Source organism: Oncorhynchus gorbuscha, linkage group LG23 (genome assembly GCF_021184085.1).
Source record: "Oncorhynchus gorbuscha isolate QuinsamMale2020 ecotype Even-year linkage group LG23, OgorEven_v1.0, whole genome shotgun sequence".
In the NCBI taxonomy this organism is placed as follows: domain Eukaryota; kingdom Metazoa; phylum Chordata; class Actinopteri; order Salmoniformes; family Salmonidae; genus Oncorhynchus; species Oncorhynchus gorbuscha.
In genome coordinates this window covers 61,460,015-61,483,650 of record NC_060195.1, presented here as the reverse complement: position 1 = coordinate 61,483,650, position 23,636 = coordinate 61,460,015, and the positions used below count along the sequence as shown (strand labels likewise).

General features: G+C 44.3%; 1 protein-coding gene across 1 annotated transcript; it reads left to right on the top strand.

Moving 5' to 3' along the window:
* Positions 1–831: 831 nt before the first annotated feature.
* Positions 832–23,093, top strand: keap1a (kelch-like ECH-associated protein 1a). Its single transcript, XM_046324481.1, is given in 13 exon segments — positions 832–1,154; positions 8,394–8,604; positions 9,057–9,256; positions 9,541–9,697; positions 19,346–19,438; positions 19,576–19,722; positions 19,806–19,915; positions 20,071–20,200; positions 20,298–20,494; positions 21,427–21,632; positions 21,847–21,879; positions 21,882–22,022; positions 22,175–23,093. Coding segments are annotated over 13 exon segments (1,869 nt in total). The 5' UTR covers positions 832–1,086; the 3' UTR covers positions 22,351–23,093.
* Positions 23,094–23,636: the final 543 nt, after the last annotated feature.

The following is a 23,636-nucleotide window of genomic DNA, read 5'->3' as shown; positions in this document are numbered from 1 at the left end:
AGGAATCCTCTTCAGATAGATTGAGATGCAGCCATACCGCTGTGTCACTGTGCCATGGTAGTTTCACTTGACTTTCTCCTATCAGTGTTGAAAGTACTGTTAATAAAATAATAAAATACTGTTAATAAAATAAAAAACGCACACGCGCCTGCCCACTGGTCACCTGCCCACAGGTCACCTGCCCCAATCCTTTCACTATGTTCTGTAATGACGTTATAATTACAGATACAGACAGGGGTTTATGTACATATACATAATCACCCACGCTACGTTTATTTGTGATCCTATCATGCATATTGAGAAATCAGTGATTGAACGAACCGTTTACGGATCCACAACCACTAGGTCGAGAATGTGGCTGTAATTCTTAGGGGAAATGCATGCCAGCAAACGTCATGGTGTTCCATTAAACCGTTCCGCCAGATGCCTCCACATCAGAATGGGACACCACCCAGAACGTTCTGATGCTGGGCTGTCTGATGATACTGTTCCATCAAACTACGCATCCCCATATCCACATAGCAATGTGTACAGTTTATTTGTTCATAAACTGCTGACCTTGCACACACACACACACACACACACACACACACACACACACACACACACACACACACACACACACACACACACACACACACACACACACACACACACACACACACACACACACACACACACACACACACACACACCCTTCGTGATCTATTTGACTTTCAATATGAGGTACTGCATGCTTAATTGAATAGGCCTGGAGCACTATATTTATTTATGACTCAAAGAAACTGTTTAGGACCTTAGTATGTGGGCGTTGATTTGTTTTTAGCGTATAACTGTCTGATGTCATAGATAGTCTACAAGCCACGCTGAACTGAGCTGGGTTGGCGTATCTTGCGTTATAATCGTCGGGTAATCGGGTTAATTTCTTGGAATGTTGTTATTGTTGTTTTGTGCGTACTTGCCGACTTGCCGGGTGTCAATAATGGAGTTGTACTGCGAGGCTATGCTGCTATGAAGTTGAAGTTGCTAAGTCATGGTGATGTAGAAATCGCGCAGCGCGCATATAATGCATCTACTGTGATGTGAATGCCCCACGTCAATGCGAAACGCGCAGCGTTCAGGCGCTCACAGCACAGGAGCCAGCTTCAAACAAGGTATTGTGCATCTGGATGTGTCTAAATTGTATCCGAAAAAAGTCACTCGTTTTATTCAATAGGTGCGATGTCATTTAAAAGTGAAGTGGCAAGTTTTGTTTTTGTGCCGAAATAATGTCTACGCGGTTGCGTCATCAAAGGACAACTGCGTTCGCAGTTTGACAAGCTGATTTCCATACTGACAGTCAGTGAGCCGAATGTGTCGTAGCCACATTGTTTACTGTGTCCTTAACCGCGAAAATAACACTAGATGGAAACTACTATTTTGGAATAAATCCCTGTAGCTTAAAATATAATATAGCAGGGGAGGTGAGTATCTACTGATTTGAGCATATAGGCTAGGCTACATCAGGGTCTGATGTGTGTAATATTTTACTTTTGACATGTCCTATTGTTGTTGAATGCACTGCAGTCGAAAAGGAAGTGAAAATTGATTAAGAAGCAGATGAGCGCCACATATGACTAACTCCCGCTCATATATCTCAATCTAAACTTGCCTGGAAACCTGACGTTGAATTGCATTGCAATAATGGTTGAATTGAAGACGTTTAAGCTGCCTATCAGTCGTTGTTTTTTGCTACCAGTGAAAATGAGCTCTTGCAACAGCTGCATAGTGCGTATTCAGAGGCTGATTAATGCAGGTGCTTACGGGGTCTGAAGCCCCTGTGCTCAAGCCCGTAGGGGGTCCTTGAGGCAGAGAAAATTTGAGAGAAAGTTATGCGTTTGAGAGTCTATATAAACATTCTGATAAGTATAAATAACGACAATCTCAAGGGAATACGTTTATCTATAACATGAATATAGCTGATTTATGGAGTGAGTCATGATTATGAATGAACAATAAACAAGATAAAGGTATTGGTTTTGCATGTTGTCATGCATGCTGTCATCAGCATTATTAGTACACTCTTGAGTGGTTTCCGATTATGTGCACCTTATCAGTTGTTCCAGTGAACAGAGTTGAACCCTTCCCCTGCATAGGAAGTGATCATGCCACAACTGGGTTCAGTGGCCTTGTTCAGCTTTAGGGCCTATGGTTTCATATATTGTCTAATCATTGTTTGACTTGTATGTTGACTTTTATGTTCTTGGAAAAACATGTTTTTCTTTGTAGTCAAATATGTCTGTGCCAGATGCCTTATGACAGTGCAAAATAGTGACACACACACACACACACACACACACACACACACACACACACACACACACACACACACACACACACACACACACACACACACACACACACACACACACACACACACACACACACACACACACACACACACACACACACACACACACACCCACACAAACAATCATATTCTGTAAGTGTTGTAGTGAGTCACCTGTCTGGTCAGAACCACTTTCTCATTAGTCATAATGTTGAAACATGCCTCTGCTCTGTTGTGTGTGTGTGTGTGTACTGTATATCCGCACATCCTGTTATGAAATAATTAAACATTATCCTCATCCAATTGAACTGAAACAATTGAGAACTTATTTATTGGCAGTTCATTTAGAATTTTCTGACCATGTTTGGTTGCTCAGCATGTAACCTCTAGCCTGAAATGATTTCATTGACATGGATAACGGTGTCAAGCAGCATTGCGTGAATACTGTCGTGTCAGGCTATGACATAGCAAATACCATGTTGTAAATATATTCATATTATTTACCTTTATTTAACCAGGCAAGTCAGTTAAGAACAAATTCTTATTTTCAATGACGGCCTAGGAACAGTGGGTTAACTGCCTGTTCAGGGGCAGAACGACAGATTTGTACCTTGTCAGCTCGGGGGTTTGAACTTGCAACCTTCCGGTTACTAGTCCAACGCTCTAACCACTAGGCAGGGTAGCCTAGTTAAATGCCTCTAGTCAGGTTGTTAAATGATGAAGGGGATGAGCTGAGGAGAGGAAGCCAATTCAAAGTATTGAGATGCAACCCTCAGTGATAGAACAGCACTGTGTGTTCTTGTTGGTTCTGTTGCACGTGGACACACCCACTGTTCTGTTAATGGTTTACTTTTGGATACTGTCACAGTGTTTGAACAGTGTGTGCTGTAAAACTGCATCTTAGTTTCAACTAGTATTTGTTACATTGTATAGCATATACTGTACCATTCAAAAGTTTGGACACACCTACTCATTCCAGGTTTCTCCCCTATTTGTACTATTTTCTACATTGTTAAATAATAACGAAGACATCAACACTATGAAATAACACAGATGGAATGATGTAGTAACCAAAAAATTGTTAAACAAATCAAAGTATATTTTATATTTGAGATTCTTTAAAGTAGCAACCCTTTGTCTTGATGACAGCTTTGCACACTCTTGGCATTCGCTCAGCATATGTGGGAACTCCTTCAAGACTGTTGGAAAAGCATTCCACGTGATGCTGGTTGAGAGAATGCCAAGAGTGTGCAAAGCTGTCAATCAAGGCAAAGGGTGACTACTTTGAAGAATCTCAAATATAACATATATTTAGAGTTGTTTAACACTTTTTTGGTTCCTACATGATTCCATATTTGCTATTTCATAGTTTTGACATCTGTACTATTATTCTACAATGTAGAAAATAGTAAAAATAAAGAAAAACCTTTGAGTGAGTAAGTGTGTCCAAACTTTTGACTGGTACTGTATGTTCGCGGTGTAACTTTGTTTCAGTAGTTGAAGTTCTGCAGATTCTCACTCTGTGCCCTGTGGACTGTACGCCTATTTGCTGTGTCGACAGGGTTAGTTTTGGTGTGTTAAAACTCCTTAAGCCAGATCAGGAGTTCAGTACCAGGGGACACAGCTCAGGACAATGGACCTTTATAGGAGGTAGGAGGGGGGTTGAATATGAAAGACTCTCTCTTTCTCCTCCTCCTCACTCCCCCTCTTTTTCTATCCCCTCCCTCTTTTTGCCATTCACCACACTCTTTCCATCCCCTCTCTTTCCTTCCCCCTTTCGCTCTCTCTCCCCACTCTCTCTCCTGGCTGGTGGGTGTAGGTCTTGTGACTTGTGATCAGGCTAGCTTTAGGGTGACACACACCACACTAGGCCTATGTAATATCTGGTATGACTGTTTGTCTTCTATTTATAAGCCATAAGGAAGTGAAACTATGCTTGAAGTTCTCATATAGTTTACCCAATAGCAATTTTTAATATTCATACTGAACATAAATATAATCGCAACATGTAAAGTGTTGGTTTCATCTTTCATGAGCTTGAAATAAAATATATTTTTTTAAATCCATACGCACAAAAAACGTATTTCTCTCAAATTTTATACACAATTTTTTTTATCCCTGTTAGTGAGCATTTTTCCTTTGCCAAGATCATCCATCCACCTGACAGGTGTGGCATATCAAGAAGCTGATTAAACAGCATAGTCATTACACAGGTGCACCTTGTGCTGGGGACAATAAAAGGCCACTCTAAAATGTGCAGTTTTGTCACACAGCAAAATGACACAGATGTGGCATGCTGACTGCAGGAATGTCCACCAGAGCTGTCGTTTCAGAGAATTTTTCAGTACGTTCAACCAGCCTCACAACCTCAGACCAGGTGTAACCACGCCAACCCAGGACCTCCACATCTGGCTTCTTCACCTGTGGGATCGTCTGAGACCAGCCACCCGGGCAGCTGATGAAACTGTAGGCTCGCACAACCAAAGGACTTCTGCACAAACTGTCAGAAACCGTCTCGGTGAAGCTCATCAGTGTGCTCGTCTTCCTCACAAGGGTGTTGACTGACTGCAGTTTGGTGTCGAAACCGACTTCAGTGGGAAAATGCTCACCTTCGATGGCCACTGGCATGCTGGAGAAGTGTGCTCTTCACGGATGAATCCCAGTTTCAATTGTACCGGGCAGATGGCATCCTGTGGGTGAGCATTTTTCTGATGTCAACGTTGTGAAGAGAGGCCCATTGTCATGCCATTCATCTACCATGTTTCAGCATGATAATGCACAACCCCATTTTGCAAGGATCTGTACACAATTCCTGGAAGCTGAAAATGTTCCAGTCCTTCCATAGCCTGCATACTCACGAGACATGTCACCCATTGAGGTTGTTTGGGATCCTCGCGTACGACAGCGTGTTCCAGTTCCTGCCAATATCCAGCAACTTCGTACAGCCATTGAAGAGGAGTGGGACTACATTCCACAGGCCAAAATCAACGGCCTGATCAACTTTATGCGAAGGAGATGTGTCGCGCTGCACGAGGCAAATGGAGTTCACACCGGATACTGACTGGTTTTCTGATCCACGACCCCTCCCTCCTTTTTGTCAAGGTACAATTGAAGTCAGCGGTTACGCACACGATAGCAAAATACATTTAAACTCAGTTTTTCACAATTCATGACATTTAATCCTAGTAAAAATTCCCCGTCTTAGATCAGTAAGGATCACCACTTTATTTTAAGACTGTGAAATGTCTTAATAATAGTGGAGAGAAGGATTTATTTCAGCTTTTAATTCTTTCATCACATTCCCAGTGGGTCAGAAGTTTACATACACTCAATTAGTATTTGGTAGCATTGCCTTTAAATTGCTTAACTTGGGTCAAACGTTTCAGGTAGAATTCCACAAGCTTCCCACAATAAGTTGGGTGAATTTTGGCCCATTCCTCCTGACAGAGTTGGTGTAACTGAGTAAGGTTTGTAGGCCTCCTTGCTCGAACACACTTTTTCAGTTCTGCCCACAAACCTTCTATGGGATTGAAGTCAGGGCTTTGTGAGGGCCACTGCAATACCTTGACTTTGTTGTCATTAAGCCATTTTGCCACAACTTTGGAAGTATTGTGGCAACATTGTCCATTTGGAATATCCATTTGCTACCAAGCTTTAACTTCCTGACTGATGTCTTGTGATGGTGCTTCAATATATCCATATAATTTCCCTTCTTCATGATACCTTCATGATCTATTTTGGGAAGTGCACCAGTCCCTCCTGCAGCAAAGCACCCCCACAACATGATGCTGCCACCCCAGTGCTTCACGGTTGGGATGGTGTTCTTCGGCTTGCAAGCCTCCCCCTTGTTCCTCCAAACATAAGGATGGTCATTGTGGCCAAACAGTTCTATAATTGTTTCATCAGACCAGAGGACATTTCTCCAAAAAGTAGCATCTTTGTCCCCATGTGCAGTTGCAAACCGTAGTCTTGTTTTTTTATGGCAGTTATGGAGCAGTGGCTTCTTCCTTGATGAGCGACCTTTCAGGTTATGTTGATATAGGACTTGTTTTACTTTGGATATAGATACTTTTGTACCTGTTTCCTCCAGCATCTTCACAAGGTCCTTTGCTGTTGTTTTAGGATTGATTTGCACTTTTCGCACCAAAGTACGTTCATCTCTAGGAGACAGAACGCGTCTCCTTCCTGAGCGGTATGACGACTGCGCGGTCATCATGGTGTTTATACTTACATACTATTGTTTGTACAGATGAATGTGGTACCTTTTACAAATAAAATCAGAGGTTTTGGCTCAGGATTTTCCCATGATGTCAAGCAAAGAGGCACTGAGTTTGAAGGTAGGCCTTGAAATACATCCACAGGTACACCTCCAATTGACTAAAATTATATCAATTAGCCTATCAGAAGCTTCTAAAGCCATGACATTATTTTCTGGAATTTTCCAAGCTTTTTAAAGGCACAGTCAACTTAGTGTATGTAAACTTCTGACCTACTGGAATTGTGATACAGTGAATTATAAGTGAAATAATCTGTCTGTAAATAATTGTTGGAAAAATCACATGCACAAAGTAGATGTCCTAAACGACTTGCCAAAACTATAGTTTGTTAACAATAAAATTGTGGAGTGGTTGAAAAAACGAGTTTTAATGACTCCAACCTAAGTGTATGTAAACTTCCGACTTCAACTATATCTGTGACCAATAGATGCATATCTGTATACCCAGTCATGTGAAATCCGTAAGTTAGGGCCTGATTAATTCATTTCAATTGACTGATTTCCTTTTATGAACTGTAATTCAGTAAAATCGTGGAAATTGTTGAATGCTGCGTTTTATATTTTTGTTCAGTGTACGTGAAGAGGGTAAAGTTGGTAATCATTTTACGAGCAGAACAGCTTCATTTCCAAAAGTTTAAGAGGTGAAAACCATTTGTTTTAGAGACAGGGGTGTCACCAATGCTGTGTTCTATTCATTAGGTATGCCAAAGTTCATTTTAAAGGATATGTTACAAGCTCAAAACATTTGTAGCAGAATTACAATTATGACAATAACCATGGTCATTTGCATGACATTTCATCTTTACACAAAGTTCCATAATCATCACAGCCCTAGGTCTGTTGACAGTGGTGTGTGTGTGAGTGTGGGGGAGGGGGGGGGTGTTAACACATTTGATATACACTCTCCATTGGATACACACATGCTGCCTCTCCTAATGACTATATTGTATTAATTTGCTCCCAGTCAAACAGAAGCCGCCAGATCATCCCTGATGTCATCTATCTTGGACGTAGTGGATTTAGAGGACAAAAAGTGAAGAATTGCCAACCAATGATTCATTCCTGAACTCCAGAACTAGAAGCGCAACACCAAAGGACCAAGCTGGAATCTCATGGACTAAATCAGGAATATCTGCTCTAAAGATGGAACCTCTGGACTAAACTAGAACTCCATGGACTAAATAGGAATAGTTCTTAAACCAGGAATATCAGGACCAAAAGCTGAAATATCACAGACTAATTTAGGCATTTCTGGACTAAAATTGGAGTCTCTGGGCTGAATATGGAATTGCTGGGCTGAACTAGAAGTCTTTGGGTGAAATCAGTAATCTCAGCGACATGACAGTTTTTTTCTGTGATATCTGACTGACTAGCTTTGAGGATGTGTGTGTTGTAACAGGCTAGTCACTAGGTAGCTATGCTAGAGAGGTGAACATATTATCAACACATTGACTCTGGAGGAAATACTGCCAATAGTGATGGAAGGAAGTTATAATCATCAAATCGGACAAACGGAGGGGTACGTGGGTGTTACTTGTGTAGGACTTTGATTTATTTGTAAAAACAGATACTGCGTGTAAAACCCCACCCGTGAACGTTTAGTAGTATTGATAAGTATCACGCGTTGAGTGACTATGCACTATGCACTGTGTTACAATCATTCAATAAGGATTAATCGGGTACAAAAGTCGACTTGGGGGATTCAGGGAAAATCTATACTTAGTCCATTGATTGATTAATCCGTCTCTAAGACAGACACCCCCCCCCCTCCCCCCTCCCATCGGTCAGGATGTTGTGCCCCAGGAAGAAGCGCCTCACTAGGGATGCAGATTTCTCTGCCATTGCGGTGCCATCGATGCGGGGGTCTGGGTACCTGGACTACACCATTGAGACCCACCCCTCCAGAGCCCTGCAGGCCATGGAGGACTTCAGAAGGCACGAGATGCTGTGTGACATCACCCTACACGTCACCTATAAGGACACGACTGTTGACTTCAAGGTGAGATGGCTGCTCTTTGTTCCTACTTATAAAGCTGTATAAGGTGATACTTGACTGTAAAATACAGCGTTATGGGCCTCCCGGGTGGCGCAGTGGTTAAGGGTGCTGTACTGCAGCGCCAGCTGTGCCATCAGAGTCCCTGGGTTCGCACCCAGGCTCTGTTGTAACCGGCCGTGACCGGGAGGCCCGTGGGGCGACGCACAATTGGCCTAGCGTCGCCCGGGTTAGGGAGGGCTTGGTCGGTAGGGGTGAAAAAAAGGGGTAAAAAAAACAAAATTCAACTTTAAAAAATACAGCGTTAACCTTGTGCATTACCCTGGGGGTTTGCTTATCAAAGCAAAAGGCTGTAAAATACTTTCTTAGTTGAATCATGTGTTTTACTGCTTGGTTGGAGTAAAAGCCTGCACCCCACTCATGTATAAGATTGGCCACACCTCCCCTCCCAACCTCAGGTGCATAAAGTGGTGCTGGCGTCCTGCAGCCCATATTTCAAAGCCATGTTCACCAGCAGCTTTAAGGAGTGCCACGCCTCCGAGGTGACGCTACGTGATGTCTGCCCCCTGGTGGTAGGGAGGCTCATTGACTTTGCCTACACCTCACGCATCACCGTGGGGGAGAAGTGTGTGCTGCACCTCCTACTGGCCGCTATGAGGTATGAGTCTATGTGGTGACATAAATAATTTGACTGGAAGATGGTTTACATATAAAGTTCTTCCTGGTGTCTTATATGATGAATCCTTCTGTAACTTTTAAGGCATGTTGTGACTACTTCATTGAACAGATGTGTGTGTGTGTGTGTGTGTGTGTGTGTGTGTGTGTGTGTGTGTGTGTGTGTGTGTGTGTGTGTGTGTGTGTGTGTGTGTGTGTGTGTGTGTGTGTGTGTGTGTGTGTGTGTGTGTGTGTGTGTGTGTGTGTGTGTGTGTGTGTGTGTGTCAGGTACCAGATAGAAGATGTGGCTAAGGCTTGCTGTGACTACCTCACTAAAAACTTGGAGCCTGCCAACGTGATCGGCATCGCTCGGTTCGCTGAGGAGATTGGCTGCACCGAGCTGCACCTGAGGAGCCGCGAGTACATCAACACACACTTCAACGAGGTAGGAACCACACACACACACACACACACACACACACACACACACACACACACACACACACACACACACACACACACACACACACACACACACACACACACACTTTGTATCTCATTCACATAATGTAGCCAATATGGCTGGCTATGTGTCTGAAGTGACCTGAAGTAACCTTTCAGATGTCGGTTGGATTTGGGCCAAAATAATGTTGCTGTCTGTCAAGCAGCTGTCATATTGCTGTACACATGAGCTATTTTAGCACGATGTCATAAAGACTATAAAACATCAACGAGACAAAAACGATTTTGCCTTTTGTTGATAGACGTTAGAAGAACCAAGAGGCCCTGACATACAGACTTTTAGAGACCATTACAGCATCCATTATGTTTTCACACTGTGAAGAGCAGGAAGCCACTGTCGTGTCTTTGGCTATGCCAGATTGAGTGATATGACATGCTATTCCATAAAATAAATTCTCCGTAATTAATATTACCTGATTGAGCTAATCATGTAAATGTAATTAACTAGAGAGTCGGGGCACCACGACAGAATATTTATAGAGATGTTATCTTCCGAATAAACTCTTAAAGACCTAGTAATATTTTACATCAATAGCAGTCAATATTAATCGTCACCTTAATTCTGTCTCACCTGAAAGTTGTAAATTCTTGGTTATCTTCACGAACCCTGGCTAACAAGTTGAAACAGCAATACAAAATTGTGTTTAATTATTTATTTACTAAATACCTAACTAATCACACAGAATTACACATACACATAATTAATCATAATTTGATTACAAATTACGTCATAAAGGAAAACGTCCCTAGTGGGCGGAACAGATATGACAGCTTGTTACACAAAAGAAAAGGGTCTGGGTTTGAGTGAAAGAGCGGGAAGACTAAGTAACAAAGGAAGAAGCTGTGCCATCGTAAATACAGTATCTTATGCATTCTAAATTACCGCCCATTTGGAAAAGGAAAATGCAATAAATATTTACTCTGCACTGCGCTTCAGTAGGTTGGTGGTAGATGGAAGGCTGTGTTGCCAAACCGAGTCCTTTGAAGAATGTCTCTGGTGGTCAATTGGACACGTTGTAGTAACGTCGTTGTGTGATAGACGGGATACTCTGTCTGTTCCTTCCTAACCCTCGTTTGCAGCTGCTGTTGCTAACTCAACGGCAAGGAGGTATCACTTCTGTAGTGAATAAGAGTTCAAAGTTCATACTATTCGCAGCCAAAGCTCACACTGATGTTGGCTTCATTCTATAGTTATTATCTGAACCATTCTAACATTGGACCGTCGTCCTCACATCCTCAGAACAGGAGGTTATATTTTCGTCAAGGCTTTATATAGTGGAGCGAGAATGGTGTGTCTGAAAAGTTTTATAACCCATGACTCTTCACAGGGGCGGGCCACTGATTGAGCAGAGCCCTAACCTTATGAAGACCCAAATCTCTCATTTGGAAGCTAACATTACATTTAATCTCTTCACCAATAATTTTATATTCAAACATTTAAATTGAACAACAATTCCATGTGAATCCGATAACTCTGATGTGTAGACTTTCCACTGTAGAGTTTATGTCATCTTATCATTGATGAGAATGTCTCAGATGACAACCGAACGGACATCATATTCATTAGGTACCACCGCATATGTTCAATTGGTCGGATTACCAGAATATAGTTCATTTCCACCCCACCTTCTGAGGTTCCAAGAATCTCTATGTTAAGCAAGGGGTTTTCAAATGTAACATCAGTAGGGTAGAGAGATGAAAAAGGGGGGAAGAGGTATTTATGACTGTTATAAACCTACCCCCAGGCCAACGTCATGACACCACTGGATGGGTAATGGTTTTGGTAGGAATCCCAGAGCTTCCACAATGTAGGGTTGCACATGTACACAGTATATACACCCTTCATCAGTTCTAGAGTGAAAGCATTAGAAATGTGCTTATGCTTATCGTCAGGCTTGAAGTCGTAATTATACAGGATTCTCTGACCTTTCTTGTACATGTACAGTACCTTCAGAAAATATTCACACCCCTTGACTTTTCCCACATTTTGTTGTTAAAGTGTGTTTCAATTTGATTTCATTGTCATTTTTGATAAACGATGTGGAAGAATAGTGGAAGTGGAAGAATAATTCTAACATCTATTTAAATAAAAAAATATTAAAAATGAAACACATATCTTGATTAGATAAGTATCCACCCCCCTGAGAGAATATCTGTTAGAAACACCTTTGGCAGTGATTACAGCTATAATTATTTTGGGGTAAGTCTCTAAGAGCTTTGCACACCAGGATTGTACAATATTTGCCCATTTTTTTATTTTGAAAAGGTTCTTCAAGCACTGTCAAGTTGGTTGTTGATCATTGCTAGAAAGCCAATTTCAAATCTTGCCATAGATTTTCAAGCCGATTTAAGTCAAAACAGGAACATTCAATGTCATCTTGGTAAACAACTCCAGTGTATATTTGGCCTTGTGGTTTAGGTTATTGTCCTGCTGAAAGGGGAATTTGTCTCCCAGTGTCTGTTGAAAAGAAGACTGAACCTGATTTTCCTCTAGGATTTTGCCTGTGCTTAGCTCTATTCCGTTAATTTTTATCCTAAAAAAACAACCTAGTCCTTGCCGATGACAAGCATACCCATAACATGAGGATGCCACCACCATGCATGAAAATATGAAGAGTGGTACTCAGATGGATTTCCCACAAACACAATGCTTCGTATTCAGGATAAAAAGTACATTTCTTTGCCAAATGTTTTGCAGTATTCCATTAAGTGCCTTATTGCAAAAGGGATACATGTTTTGGAATATTGTTTATTCTGTACAGGCTTCCTTTTTTCACTCTGTCATTTAGGTTAATATTGTGGAGTCACTACAATGCTGTTGGTCCATCCTCAGTTTTCTCATATCACATCCATTAAACTCTGTAACTGTTAAAAATCACCATTGGTTTTATGGTGAAACCCCTGAGCAATTTCCTTCCTCTCTGGCAACTGAGTTAGGAAGGACACATATATCTTTGTAGTGACCGGGTGTATTGGTACACCATCCAAAGCCTAATGAATTACTTCACCATGCTCAAAGTGATATTCAGCACCTGCTTTTTTATTTTTACACATCTACCAAGTTGTGCACTTCTTTGGGAGCATTATAAACCTCCCTGGTCTTTGTGGTTGAATCTGTGCTTGAAATGCACTTTTTTCGATTGAGGGATCTTACAGATAATTGTATGTGTGCGGTACACAGATGAGGTAGTCATTCAAAAATCATGTTAAACACTATTATTGATCAAATCAAATCACATTTTATTGGTCACATACACATTGTTAGCAGATGTTAATGCGAGTGTAGCGAAATGCTTGTGCTTCTAGTTCCGACCATGCAGTAATATCTAACGAGTAATCTAACAATTTCACAACAACTACCCTATACACACAAGAGTAAATTAATTAATAAGATTATGTACATATAAATATATGGATGAGCGATGGCCGAATGGCATATGCAAGATGCAGTAGATGGTATAGAATACAGTATATACATATGAGATGAGTATTGTAGAGTATGTAAATATGATATAAAGTGGCATTGTTTAAAGTGACTAGTGATACATTTATTACATCCAATTTTTAATTATTAAAGTGGCTAGAGGTTTGAGTCAGTATGTTGGCAGCAGCCACTCAATGTTAGTGGTCACAGAGTGAGTCCATGCAAATGATTATGTGACTTGTTAAGCACAGTTTTACTCCTGAACTTATTTAGGCTTGCCATAAAGAAGGGGTTGATTACTTATTGACTCAAGACATTTCAGATTTGCAATGTTCTACAAACAAAATTGATTTTTTATTCAGGCTGTAACACAACAAAATGTGGAAAAAGTATAGGGGTGTGAATACTTTCTGAAGGCAATGGAAAAGTTGTTCATGGCAGTGAATCTCAAGTAGTAGACTCCTCTTACTGGTGGTGTGGAGATACCTGGAGCAGAGGACAAGAACATTTTGCATACATTCTTTAATAAAGCCATGGTTTCTTGCATGTTAACATTAGAAGCCTAATCCCTAAGTTTGTTTTACTCACTGCTTTAGCACACTCTGCCAACCCAGATGTCTTAGCCGTGTCTGAATCCTGGTTTAGGAAAACCACCAAAAAGTCTCTCACTGTTGCCGCTTGCTATAGACCTCCCTCTGCCCCCAGCTGTGCCCTCGATACCATATGTGAATTGATTGCCCCCCATCTATCTTCTGAGCTTGTGCTACTAGGTGACCTAAACTGGGACATGCTTAACACGCCGGCCATCCTACAAACTAAGCTTGATGCCCTCAATCTCACACAAATGATCAATGAACCTACCAGGTACAACCCCAAATCAGTAAACACGGGCACCCTCATAGATGTCATCCTAACTAATTTGCCCTCCAAATACACCTCTGCTGTTTTCAATCAAGATCTCAGCGATCACTGCCTCATTGCCAGTATCCATAATGGTTCTGCGACCAATCGACCGCCCCTCATCACTGTCAAACGCTCCCTTGCCTTTCTAATCGACCTGGCCGGGGTATCCTGGAATGACATTGACCTCATCCCGTCAGTAGATGATGCCTGGCTATTCTTTAAAAGTGCCTTCCTCACCGTCTTAAATAAGCTTGACCCTCTCAAAAAATGTTGAACTAGGAATAGATATAGTCCTTGGTTCACTCCAGACCTGTCTGCCCTTGACCAGCACAAAAACATCCTGTGGCGTTCTGCATTAGCATCGAATAGCCCCCGTGATATGCAACTTTTCAGGGAAGTTAGGAACAAATATACACAGGCAGTTAGAAAAGCTAAGGCAAGCTTTTTCAAACAGAAATTTGCATCCTGCAGTACAAACTCAAAAAAGTTCTGGGACACTATAAAGTCCATGGAGAATAAGAGCACCTCCTCCCAGCTGCCCACTGCTCTGATGCTAGGAAACACTGTCACCACCGATAAATCCACTATAATTGAGAATTTCGAAAATAATTTCGCTACGGCTGGCCATGCTTTCCACATGGCTACCCCTACCCCGGTCAACTGCCCGGCAACCTCCACAGCAACCCGCCCAAGCCCCCACCATTTCTCCTTTACCCAAATCCAGATAGCTGATGTTCTGGAAGAGCTGCAAAATCTGGACCCCTTCAAATCATCTGGGTTTGACAATCTGGAACCTCACTTTCTAAAATGATCTGCCGAAATTGTTGCAACCCCTATCACTAGCCTGTTCAACCTCTCTTTCGTATCGTCTGAGAGTCCCAAAGATTGGAAAGCTGCCGCGGTCATCCCCCTCTTCAAAGGGGGTGACACTCTAGACACAAACTGCTACAGACCTATATCTATCCTACCCTGTCTTTCTAAGGTCTTCGAAAGCCAAGTTAACAAACAGATTACTGACCATTTCGAATCCCACCATACCTTCTCTGCTATGCAATCTGGTTTCAGAGCTGGTCATGGGTGCACCTCAGTCACGTTCAAGGTTCTAAACGACATCATAACCGCCATCGATAAGAGACATTACTGTGCAGCCGTATTCATCGACCTGGCCAAGGCTTTTGACTTGGTCAATCACCACATTCTAATTGGCAGACTCGACAGCCTTGGTTTCTCAAATGATTGCCTCGCCTGGTTAACCAACTACTTCTCTGATAGAGTTCAGTGTGTCAAATCAGAGGGCCTGTTGTCCGGACCTCTGACAGTCTCTATGGGTGTGCCACAGGGTTCAATTCTCGGACCGACTCTCTTTTCTGTATACATCAATGATGTTGCTCTTGCTGCTGGTGATTCTCTGATAAACCTCTACGCAGATGACACCATTCTGTATACTTCTGGCCCCTCCTTGGACACTGTGTTAACTAACCTCTAGACGAGCTTCAATGCCATACAACTCTCCTTTCGTGGCCTCCAACTGCTCTTAAACTCAAATAAAACTAAATGCATGCTATTCAATCGATCACTGCCCGCACCTGTTCGCCCGTCCACCATCACTACTCTGGACGGCTCTGAATACATGGACAACTACAAATACCTGGGTGTCTGGTTAGACTGTACACTCTCCTTTCAGACTCACATTAAGCATCTCCAATCCAAAATTAAATCTAGAATCGGCTTCCTATATCGCAACAAAGCATCCTTCACTCATGCTGCCAAACATACCCTCGTAAAACAGACCATCCTACCGATCCTCGACTTCGGTGATGTCATCTATAAAATAGCCTCCAACACTCTACTCAACAAACTGGATGCAGTTTATCACAGTACCATCTGTTTTGTCACCAAAGCCCCATACACTACCCACCATTGCGACCTGTACGCTCTCGTTGGTTGGCCCTCGCTTCGTACTCATCGCCAAACCCACTGGCTACAGGTTATCTACAAGTCTCTGCTAGGTAAAGCCCCGCCTTATCTCAGCTCACTGGTCACCATAGCAGCACCCACTCGTAGCACGCACTCCAGCAGGTATATCTCACCCCCAAAGCCAATTCCTCCTTTGGTCGTCTTTCCATCCAGTTCTCTGCTGCCCATGACTGGGACAAATGGCAAAAATCTCTGAAGCTGGAGACTCACATCTCCCTCACTAGCTTTAAGCACCAGCTGTCAGAGCAGTTTACAGATCACTGCACCTGTACATAGCCCATCTGTAAACAGCCCATCTATCTACCTGCCTCATCCCCATACTGGTATTTATTTATTTTGCTTCTTTGCACCCCAGTATCTCTACCTGCACATTAATCTTCTGCCGATCTACCATTCCAGTGTTTAATTGCTATATTGGCCTATTTATTTCCTTAACTTACCTCATTTGCACTCACTGTATATATACTTTTTGTTTTCTTTTGTTCTACTGTATTATTGACTGTATGTTTTGTTTATTCCATTTATAACTCTGTGTTGTTGTTTGTGTCGAATTGCACGAATTACGCTTTATCTTGGCCAGGTCCCAGTTGTAAATGAGAACTTGTTCTCACCTAGCTTACCTGGTTAAATAAAGATAAAAAAAATAAAAATAAATAAATACTACCTGTTGTCGGGTCGTAGGCCTTGCCGATATTGGTGATGACTCTGGTGTAGACCGGGGTGGTGACATTATTGAAGGGGCCTACAGGTCCATTGTGGCTCAAACCAGCAGAGAAGGCCACTTTTGGTGTGCCCATGAACACAGGAGAGAAAACGGTAGAATTACTTGATGATACTGATTCAATTACATCATTCTTCTATTCACAATCACAGAGTGCAAATGACAGTGTATTTTATGGTTCACGGGTTCTCAATTGTAGTTAATACATTATACTTGTGCAACAGTGAATTCTGCAGCAATGTCGATTTAGTGAAATTAACTGATCCCCAACTCAAAATCAATGTTGTTCACATCCGTTTTACTAGAACTGCAGCTGACCTCGTCAGCTCTCACTGGCACTCTGGCCTCCAGGCCTGAAAACCACAGACATATATTCACACTAAGAGTCACCAGTAACTTTACATCCAACATGAAACAATGTTAACCCTTCTTCAAATCACTATAAACATTGGGACGCTGTGACTGACTTAGTCCCTTCAATTTACACCTTTACAACTATACCTGTTAAATCACCTGTGTCCTTTAATCTTCATCTTCCCCATGGTGGCTTCTAAGGTCCACCACTGTGTTTCTATACCTCAGCCTCATTGGCTGTCAGTCTGACCTCCATGTTACTTCTCTCTCTGCTCCACCACGATGGTTCCCAGGTTGTGCACTATGTCTCTCAGCTCCTTCATCTCGGTCCAGATGTCAGGGGGGAGTGGTGGTCTGTTCGTTGGTCGTCTCTCCATCTGAACCTCACTCACCCTGCACTGTGTCCCTGTTGAGTGATGTCACTCTCTCTGACCCCTCCACTCTCCTCTTGAGTCCATGCCCCAGACAGACAGAACACCCTCCACTCTCCTCCTGAGTCCATGCCCCAGACAGACAGAACACACTCCACTCTCCTCCTGAGTCCATGCCCCAGACAGACAGAACACCCTCCACTCTCCTCCTGAGTCCATGCCCCAGACAGACAGAACACCCTCCACTCTCCTCCTGAGTCCATGCCCCAGACAGACAGAACACCCTCCACTCTCCTCCTGAGTCCATTCCCCAGACAGACAGAACACCCTCCACTCTCCGCCAGAGTCCATTCCCCGGGCAGACAGAACACCCTCCACTCTCCTCCTGAGTCCATGCCCCAGACAGACAGAACACCCTCCACTCTCCTCCTGGTCCATGCCCCAGACAGAACACCCTCCACTCTCCTCCTGAGTCCATGCCCCAGACAGACAGAACACCCTCCACTCTCCTCCTGAGTCCATGCCCCAGACAGACAGAACACCCTCCACTCTCCTCCTGAGTCCATTCCCCAGACAGACAGAACACCCTCCACTCTCCTCCTGAGTCCATGCCCCAGACAGACAGAACATCCTCCACTCTCCTCCTGAGTCCATGCCCCAGACAGACAGAACCCCCTCCACTCTCCTCCTGAGTCCATGCCCCAGACAGACAGAACACCCTCCACTCTCCTCCTGAGTCCATGCCCCAGACAGACAGAACATGCCCCAGACAGACAGAACACCCTCCACTCTCCTCCTGAGTCCATGCCCCAGACAGACAGAACACCCCCACTCTCCTCCTGAGTCCATGTCCCAGACAGACAGAACACCCTCCTCTCTCCTCCTGAGTCCATGTCCCAGACAGACAGAACACCCTCCACTCTCCTCCTGAGTCCATGCCCCAGACAGACAGAACACCCTCCTCTCTCCTCCTGAGTCCATGCCCCAGACAGACAGAACACCCTCCACTCTCCTCCTGAGTCCATGCCCCAGACAGACAGAACACCCTCCACTCTCCTCCTGAGTCCATGTCCCAGACAGACAGAACACCCTCCTCTCTCCTCCTGAGTCCATGTCCCAGACAGACAGAACACCCTCCACTCTCCTCCTGAGTCCATGCCCCAGACAGACAGAACACCCTCCACTCTCCTCCTGAGTCCATGTCCCAGACAGACAGACACCCTCTCTCCTCCTGCCCCAGACAGACAGAACACCCTCCACTCTCCTCCTGAGTCCATGTCCCAGACAGACAGAACACCCTCCACTCTCCTCCTGAGTCCATGCCCCAGACAGACAGAACACCCTCCACTCTCCTCCTGAGTCCATTCCCCAGACAGACAGAACACCCTCCACTCTCCTCCTGAGTCCATGCCCCAGACAGACAGAACACTCTCCACTCTCCTCCTGAGTCCATGTCCCAGACAGACAGAACAGCAACACCAGCAGACCTACAGCACCCCTCATTCTGATACAATGCCTCTTCAGATATGATGCGCTTCATGAGGCTCAGACCCCCTCCTTATATACACACATCAGTTAAGCAGTACTTGTACAAGAGACACGTTATTAAAAGGTCAAGGTAGGTAAGTCTTGTAAATGTTGTATAAGACCAATGAGAAGTCTGCAACTGTTGTTTGGTGAAGGGTCCCCTGGCGTCACCTGTTCCCTATAGACAAAAACAGTGTGCGTAGTCAGACATAGACATGCCTTATTGACGGATTGTGTCTGTGTGTGTGAGCATGTGACGCGTGTTGACTGTGCGTCTATTTGTCCCTACCCCAGGTAACCAAAGAGGAGGAGTTCTTCAGTCTGTCTCACTGTCAGCTGTTGGAGCTCATCAGCCAGGACAGCCTCAAGGTGCTCTGTGAGTCAGAGGTATGGATTTGATTTATATTCTATATACATGGCTTATCCTGAGGTGTATATTTATATACTTCACTTATATGCATATTTCTATGTGAAAATCAAGATAACCGCCTGCCAAAGTTTGACCATGAGCCCCTTGATGTCAGGTGTACAAGGCTTGTACAGACTGGGTGCGATGGGACGTGGAGAGCAGAGCTCCGTATCTCCACGCCCTCCTCAATGCTCTCCACGTCTACGCTCTGCCTCCCAAGTTCATCAAGATACAGCTCCAGTCCTGCCCCATCCTCAGCAAGGCAAGTCCCTATCTATGAAACCTATGTCGTCTATTCATCTATGACCGGCTGCTGGGATTGATTGATACCTTCCTTCATTCCAGGCCAACTCCTGTAGAGACTTCCTGTCTAAGATATTCCAGGAAATGGCGTTGAGGAAGCCCCTCCCCCCTGCGCCTCACCGTGGAACGCAGCTTATCTACGTAGCCGGAGGGTAGTCTACAAACATATGATGGGATGGTGTGGGGTGTCGTAGGATAGGAGAGTGTAGGACACGATACAATACAATGAGATAATTGGAAGACAGGATATGATGATATAATCCTATTATGGTTATGTACTGTCTGATCCTCCTGTGTTCCATCCCAGGTATCGGCAGCACTCTCTGTCTTCTATGGAGGCCTATGACCCTGGTAGGAACATCTGGCTGAAGCTAGCTGACATGGGCTCTCCCTGCAGTGGCCTGGGCTCCTGTGTGCTGTTTGGCCTGCTCTACACGGTACACGAACGCACGCACACACCTTGCTTTTTACAGCCTTGTCTGTCTCTCTAACCCCTCCCCCCTCTTCATCCCTCCCTCTCTCCCTCCTCCTCAGGTGGGAGGCAGGAACCTGTCCCTACAGAACAACACTGAGTCCAGTTCCCTGTGCTGCTACAACCCCATGACCAATCAGTGGAGCCAGCACGCCTCCCTCAACACCCCCAGGAACAGGGTGGGGGTGGCCGTGGTGGACGGGAGCATTTACGCCGTGGGGGGGTCCCAGGGGTCCACACATCATAACACTGTGGAGAGGTGAGGAGAGGGGAGAGAAATAGTGAGGAGAAGGGGGGGGGGGGGTGTAGAGGAGAGGAGAGAGAGCAGAAAGAGAGTGAGATGTGGTGTAAATTCCCCAAGATAATGTTGGAATTCCTGAGCCCGAGGTGGGGGACTAATTAGTGTGACAGCCTTTGGTCCGGCTGTGTTGGTACCTGCTTCCAAGGAATGTCAATCCGGTTGGGAATGCTTCACAACTCGCTGCTGAGCGGCTACAAGGTAGGAAATCATCTTCACCGGAATGTCATTACAGGACCCGTGGCTCTGGTAGAATACCTCAGAGATGTGTCCAACCTGCCTTTTTTAAAATATCTTCCTTCCCTTCTTCCATCCATCCACCCTTGCCTCTCCTCTCAGCTGCTCTCCTATCCTCCCACCTAACTTGTTACTAGACACCTCACAAAGTACGTAGCTTTATCTTAATCCACTGTAAGTTGCCTGGCTCCTATACAATAAGTTAATTATACTATCTAACTCACACTCTGACAGCACCTACAGTCCCATGCACTCAGGTCATGATGATAACAATGATAATGAGCATTGCACTATGCAGAAATCGCACAATTTCTAATAGTTTGCCTAATTTGAATGTTTGCGACAAAACAAGCAAGTATAGTGTAGAGAATCTTTGAACCATCTTAACCTCTGTGAAATATCTTTTCCATAACCAAAAATATTGTATTTTCAGCTGTTTGACGTTGGTGTACATAACCGAAAGTAAAAGATTCAAAAGTAAAACTTAAGAATGGGAAGCATAGAAATAACACGCATAGAACAGATCTACTGCTTCTTAGACGTTCTTTCTTTAAGTCACATTTCTATGTAAATTTGGTCGGGACGCCCAAAAAGTTACATATTACAGCTTTAAGACAATAACAACCATAAATTCTCTCTCTCTCGCTCTCTGCCAGGTATGACCCAGAGGCGAACCGCTGGGTGTTTGTGAGCCCCATGTCAGTAGCCCGTCTGGGGGCGGGGGTAGCAGGTTGCGAGGGGTCTCTGTACGTGGTGGGGGGGTTCGACGGCCAGAACCGCTGGAACACAGCAGAGAGGTTCCACCCCGATTCCAACACCTGGCACCAACTGGCACCCATGACCACTGTACGCAGTGGACTAGGTGAGAATGTGTGTGTGTGTGTGTGTGTGTGTGTGTGTGTGTGTGTGTGTGTGTGTGTGTGTGTGTGTGTGTGTGTGTGTGTGTGTGTGTGTGTGTGTGTGTGTGTGTGTGTGTGTGTGTGTGTGTGTGTGTGTGTGTGTGTGTGTGTATACACCTGTAAAGGTGTGTGGATAATGTCTCTCTCTGTTTCTCCCTCGTGTGTGTGTGTGTGTAGGTGTGGTGTGTGTGGACTCATACCTGTATGCAGTAGGGGGTATGACGGTCATACCCAGCTCAGCTCCATGGAGAGGTACAGTGTAACCAGAGATGTGTGGGAGCCAGTGGCCTCCATGCAGCACTGCCGCAGCGCTCACGGGGTCACCATCTACCAGGGGCGCATCTTCATACTGGGTGAGCCTGGAGAAACCTGCCGTCTCTCTGGAGAGTTTGGCCAACTTTAGAACCAGATATACCATGTTGCTCCTACTTAGCCTTGGATTCACCCATCCTGTTTCCCTCTCTCTGCCCTTCCATCCCTCGTCCTCCCTGCCTCCTGCCTCCAGGTGGTTTTAACTCCACAGGGTTTCTGTCCAGTGTTGAGAGTTACTGCCCTGACACCAACCAGTGGACGTCCATCACCAACATGTTACTAGGACGCAGCGGAATGGCCGTCGCAGTAACAATGGAGCCCTGCCCCGGCAACCTGCCCGAGGAGGAAGAAGAAGAGGAAGTGACATAGAGTTCGAGCGAGGAGACATGACTCATCATAACTCTTTTTGTATTTGACTCAACATGGCGGCAGAGCAGGACTTGTTGCAGTAGAATTAGAATGAGTAGAAAGTACAAAGCTCTTAGATCACTTTTATCCAAAGCCACAAAGTTTGCATTAATCAGGAATGTCTGTTCTGATCATTCTAATTCTATGTGGAGTCAGTAGGAAGTGGACCAGGGGGAGGAAGTGACCTCACAATGACTTCAAAGTGACCTCACCATTATTAGGGTGCTACAGACAAAGAGTTAGAAATTAGATTACTAGAATGGGCATGAACCTTCATATGATGCCATTATAAGACACTTTGCCTGAATCACTAAATGGGCTGTCACCCCCAAACAGAAGACAATTGCATTGGTAACAATTTATTTTTAAATGTATCAACTTAAATTTAAGGAACACCGAACTTTACAAGACTGACATGACTTATTTCGACAACAGCAGCCATTACACATTCCAACGGTACATCATGAGGTTAGAATAAGACCTTTCGGCTACAAAGACCCAACTGACTGGAATCACAGTGAATTTAAGAGCCATTTTTCAAATGTTAAGAACAAACAGTTTGTGTTTTTAATCAAGACACTGTCTTTCAAAGATAATTCTTAAAAATCAAAATAACTTCACAGATCTTAATGGTAAAAGGTTTAAACACTGTTTCCCATGGTTGTTCAATTAACCATAAACTATTAATGAACATGCACCTGTGGAACGATCGTTAAGACACTAACAGCTTACAGACGGTTAGCAATTAAGGTCACAGTTATGAAAACTTAGGACAGTAAAGAGGCCTTTCTACTGACTCTGAAAAACACCAAAAGAAAGATGCCCAGGGTCCCAGCTCATCTGCGTGAACGTGGCTTAGGCATGCTGCAAGGAGGCATGAGGACTCCAGATGTGGCCAGGGCAATAAATTCCAATGTCCGTACTGTGAGACGCCTAAGACGGTGCTACAGGGAGACAGGACGGACAGCTGATCGTCCTCGCATTGGCAGACCACGTGTAACAAGACCTGCACAGGATCGGTAAATCCGAACATCACACCTGCGGGACAGGTACAGGATGGCAACAACAACTGCCCGAGTTACACCAGGAATGCACAATCCCTCCATCAGTGCTCAGACTGTCCGCAATAGGCTGAGAGAGGCTGGACTGAGGGCTTGTAGGCCTGTTGTAAGGCAGGTCTTCACCAAACATCACGGGCAACAACGTCGCCTATGGGCACAAACCCACCGTCGCTGGACCAGACGGGA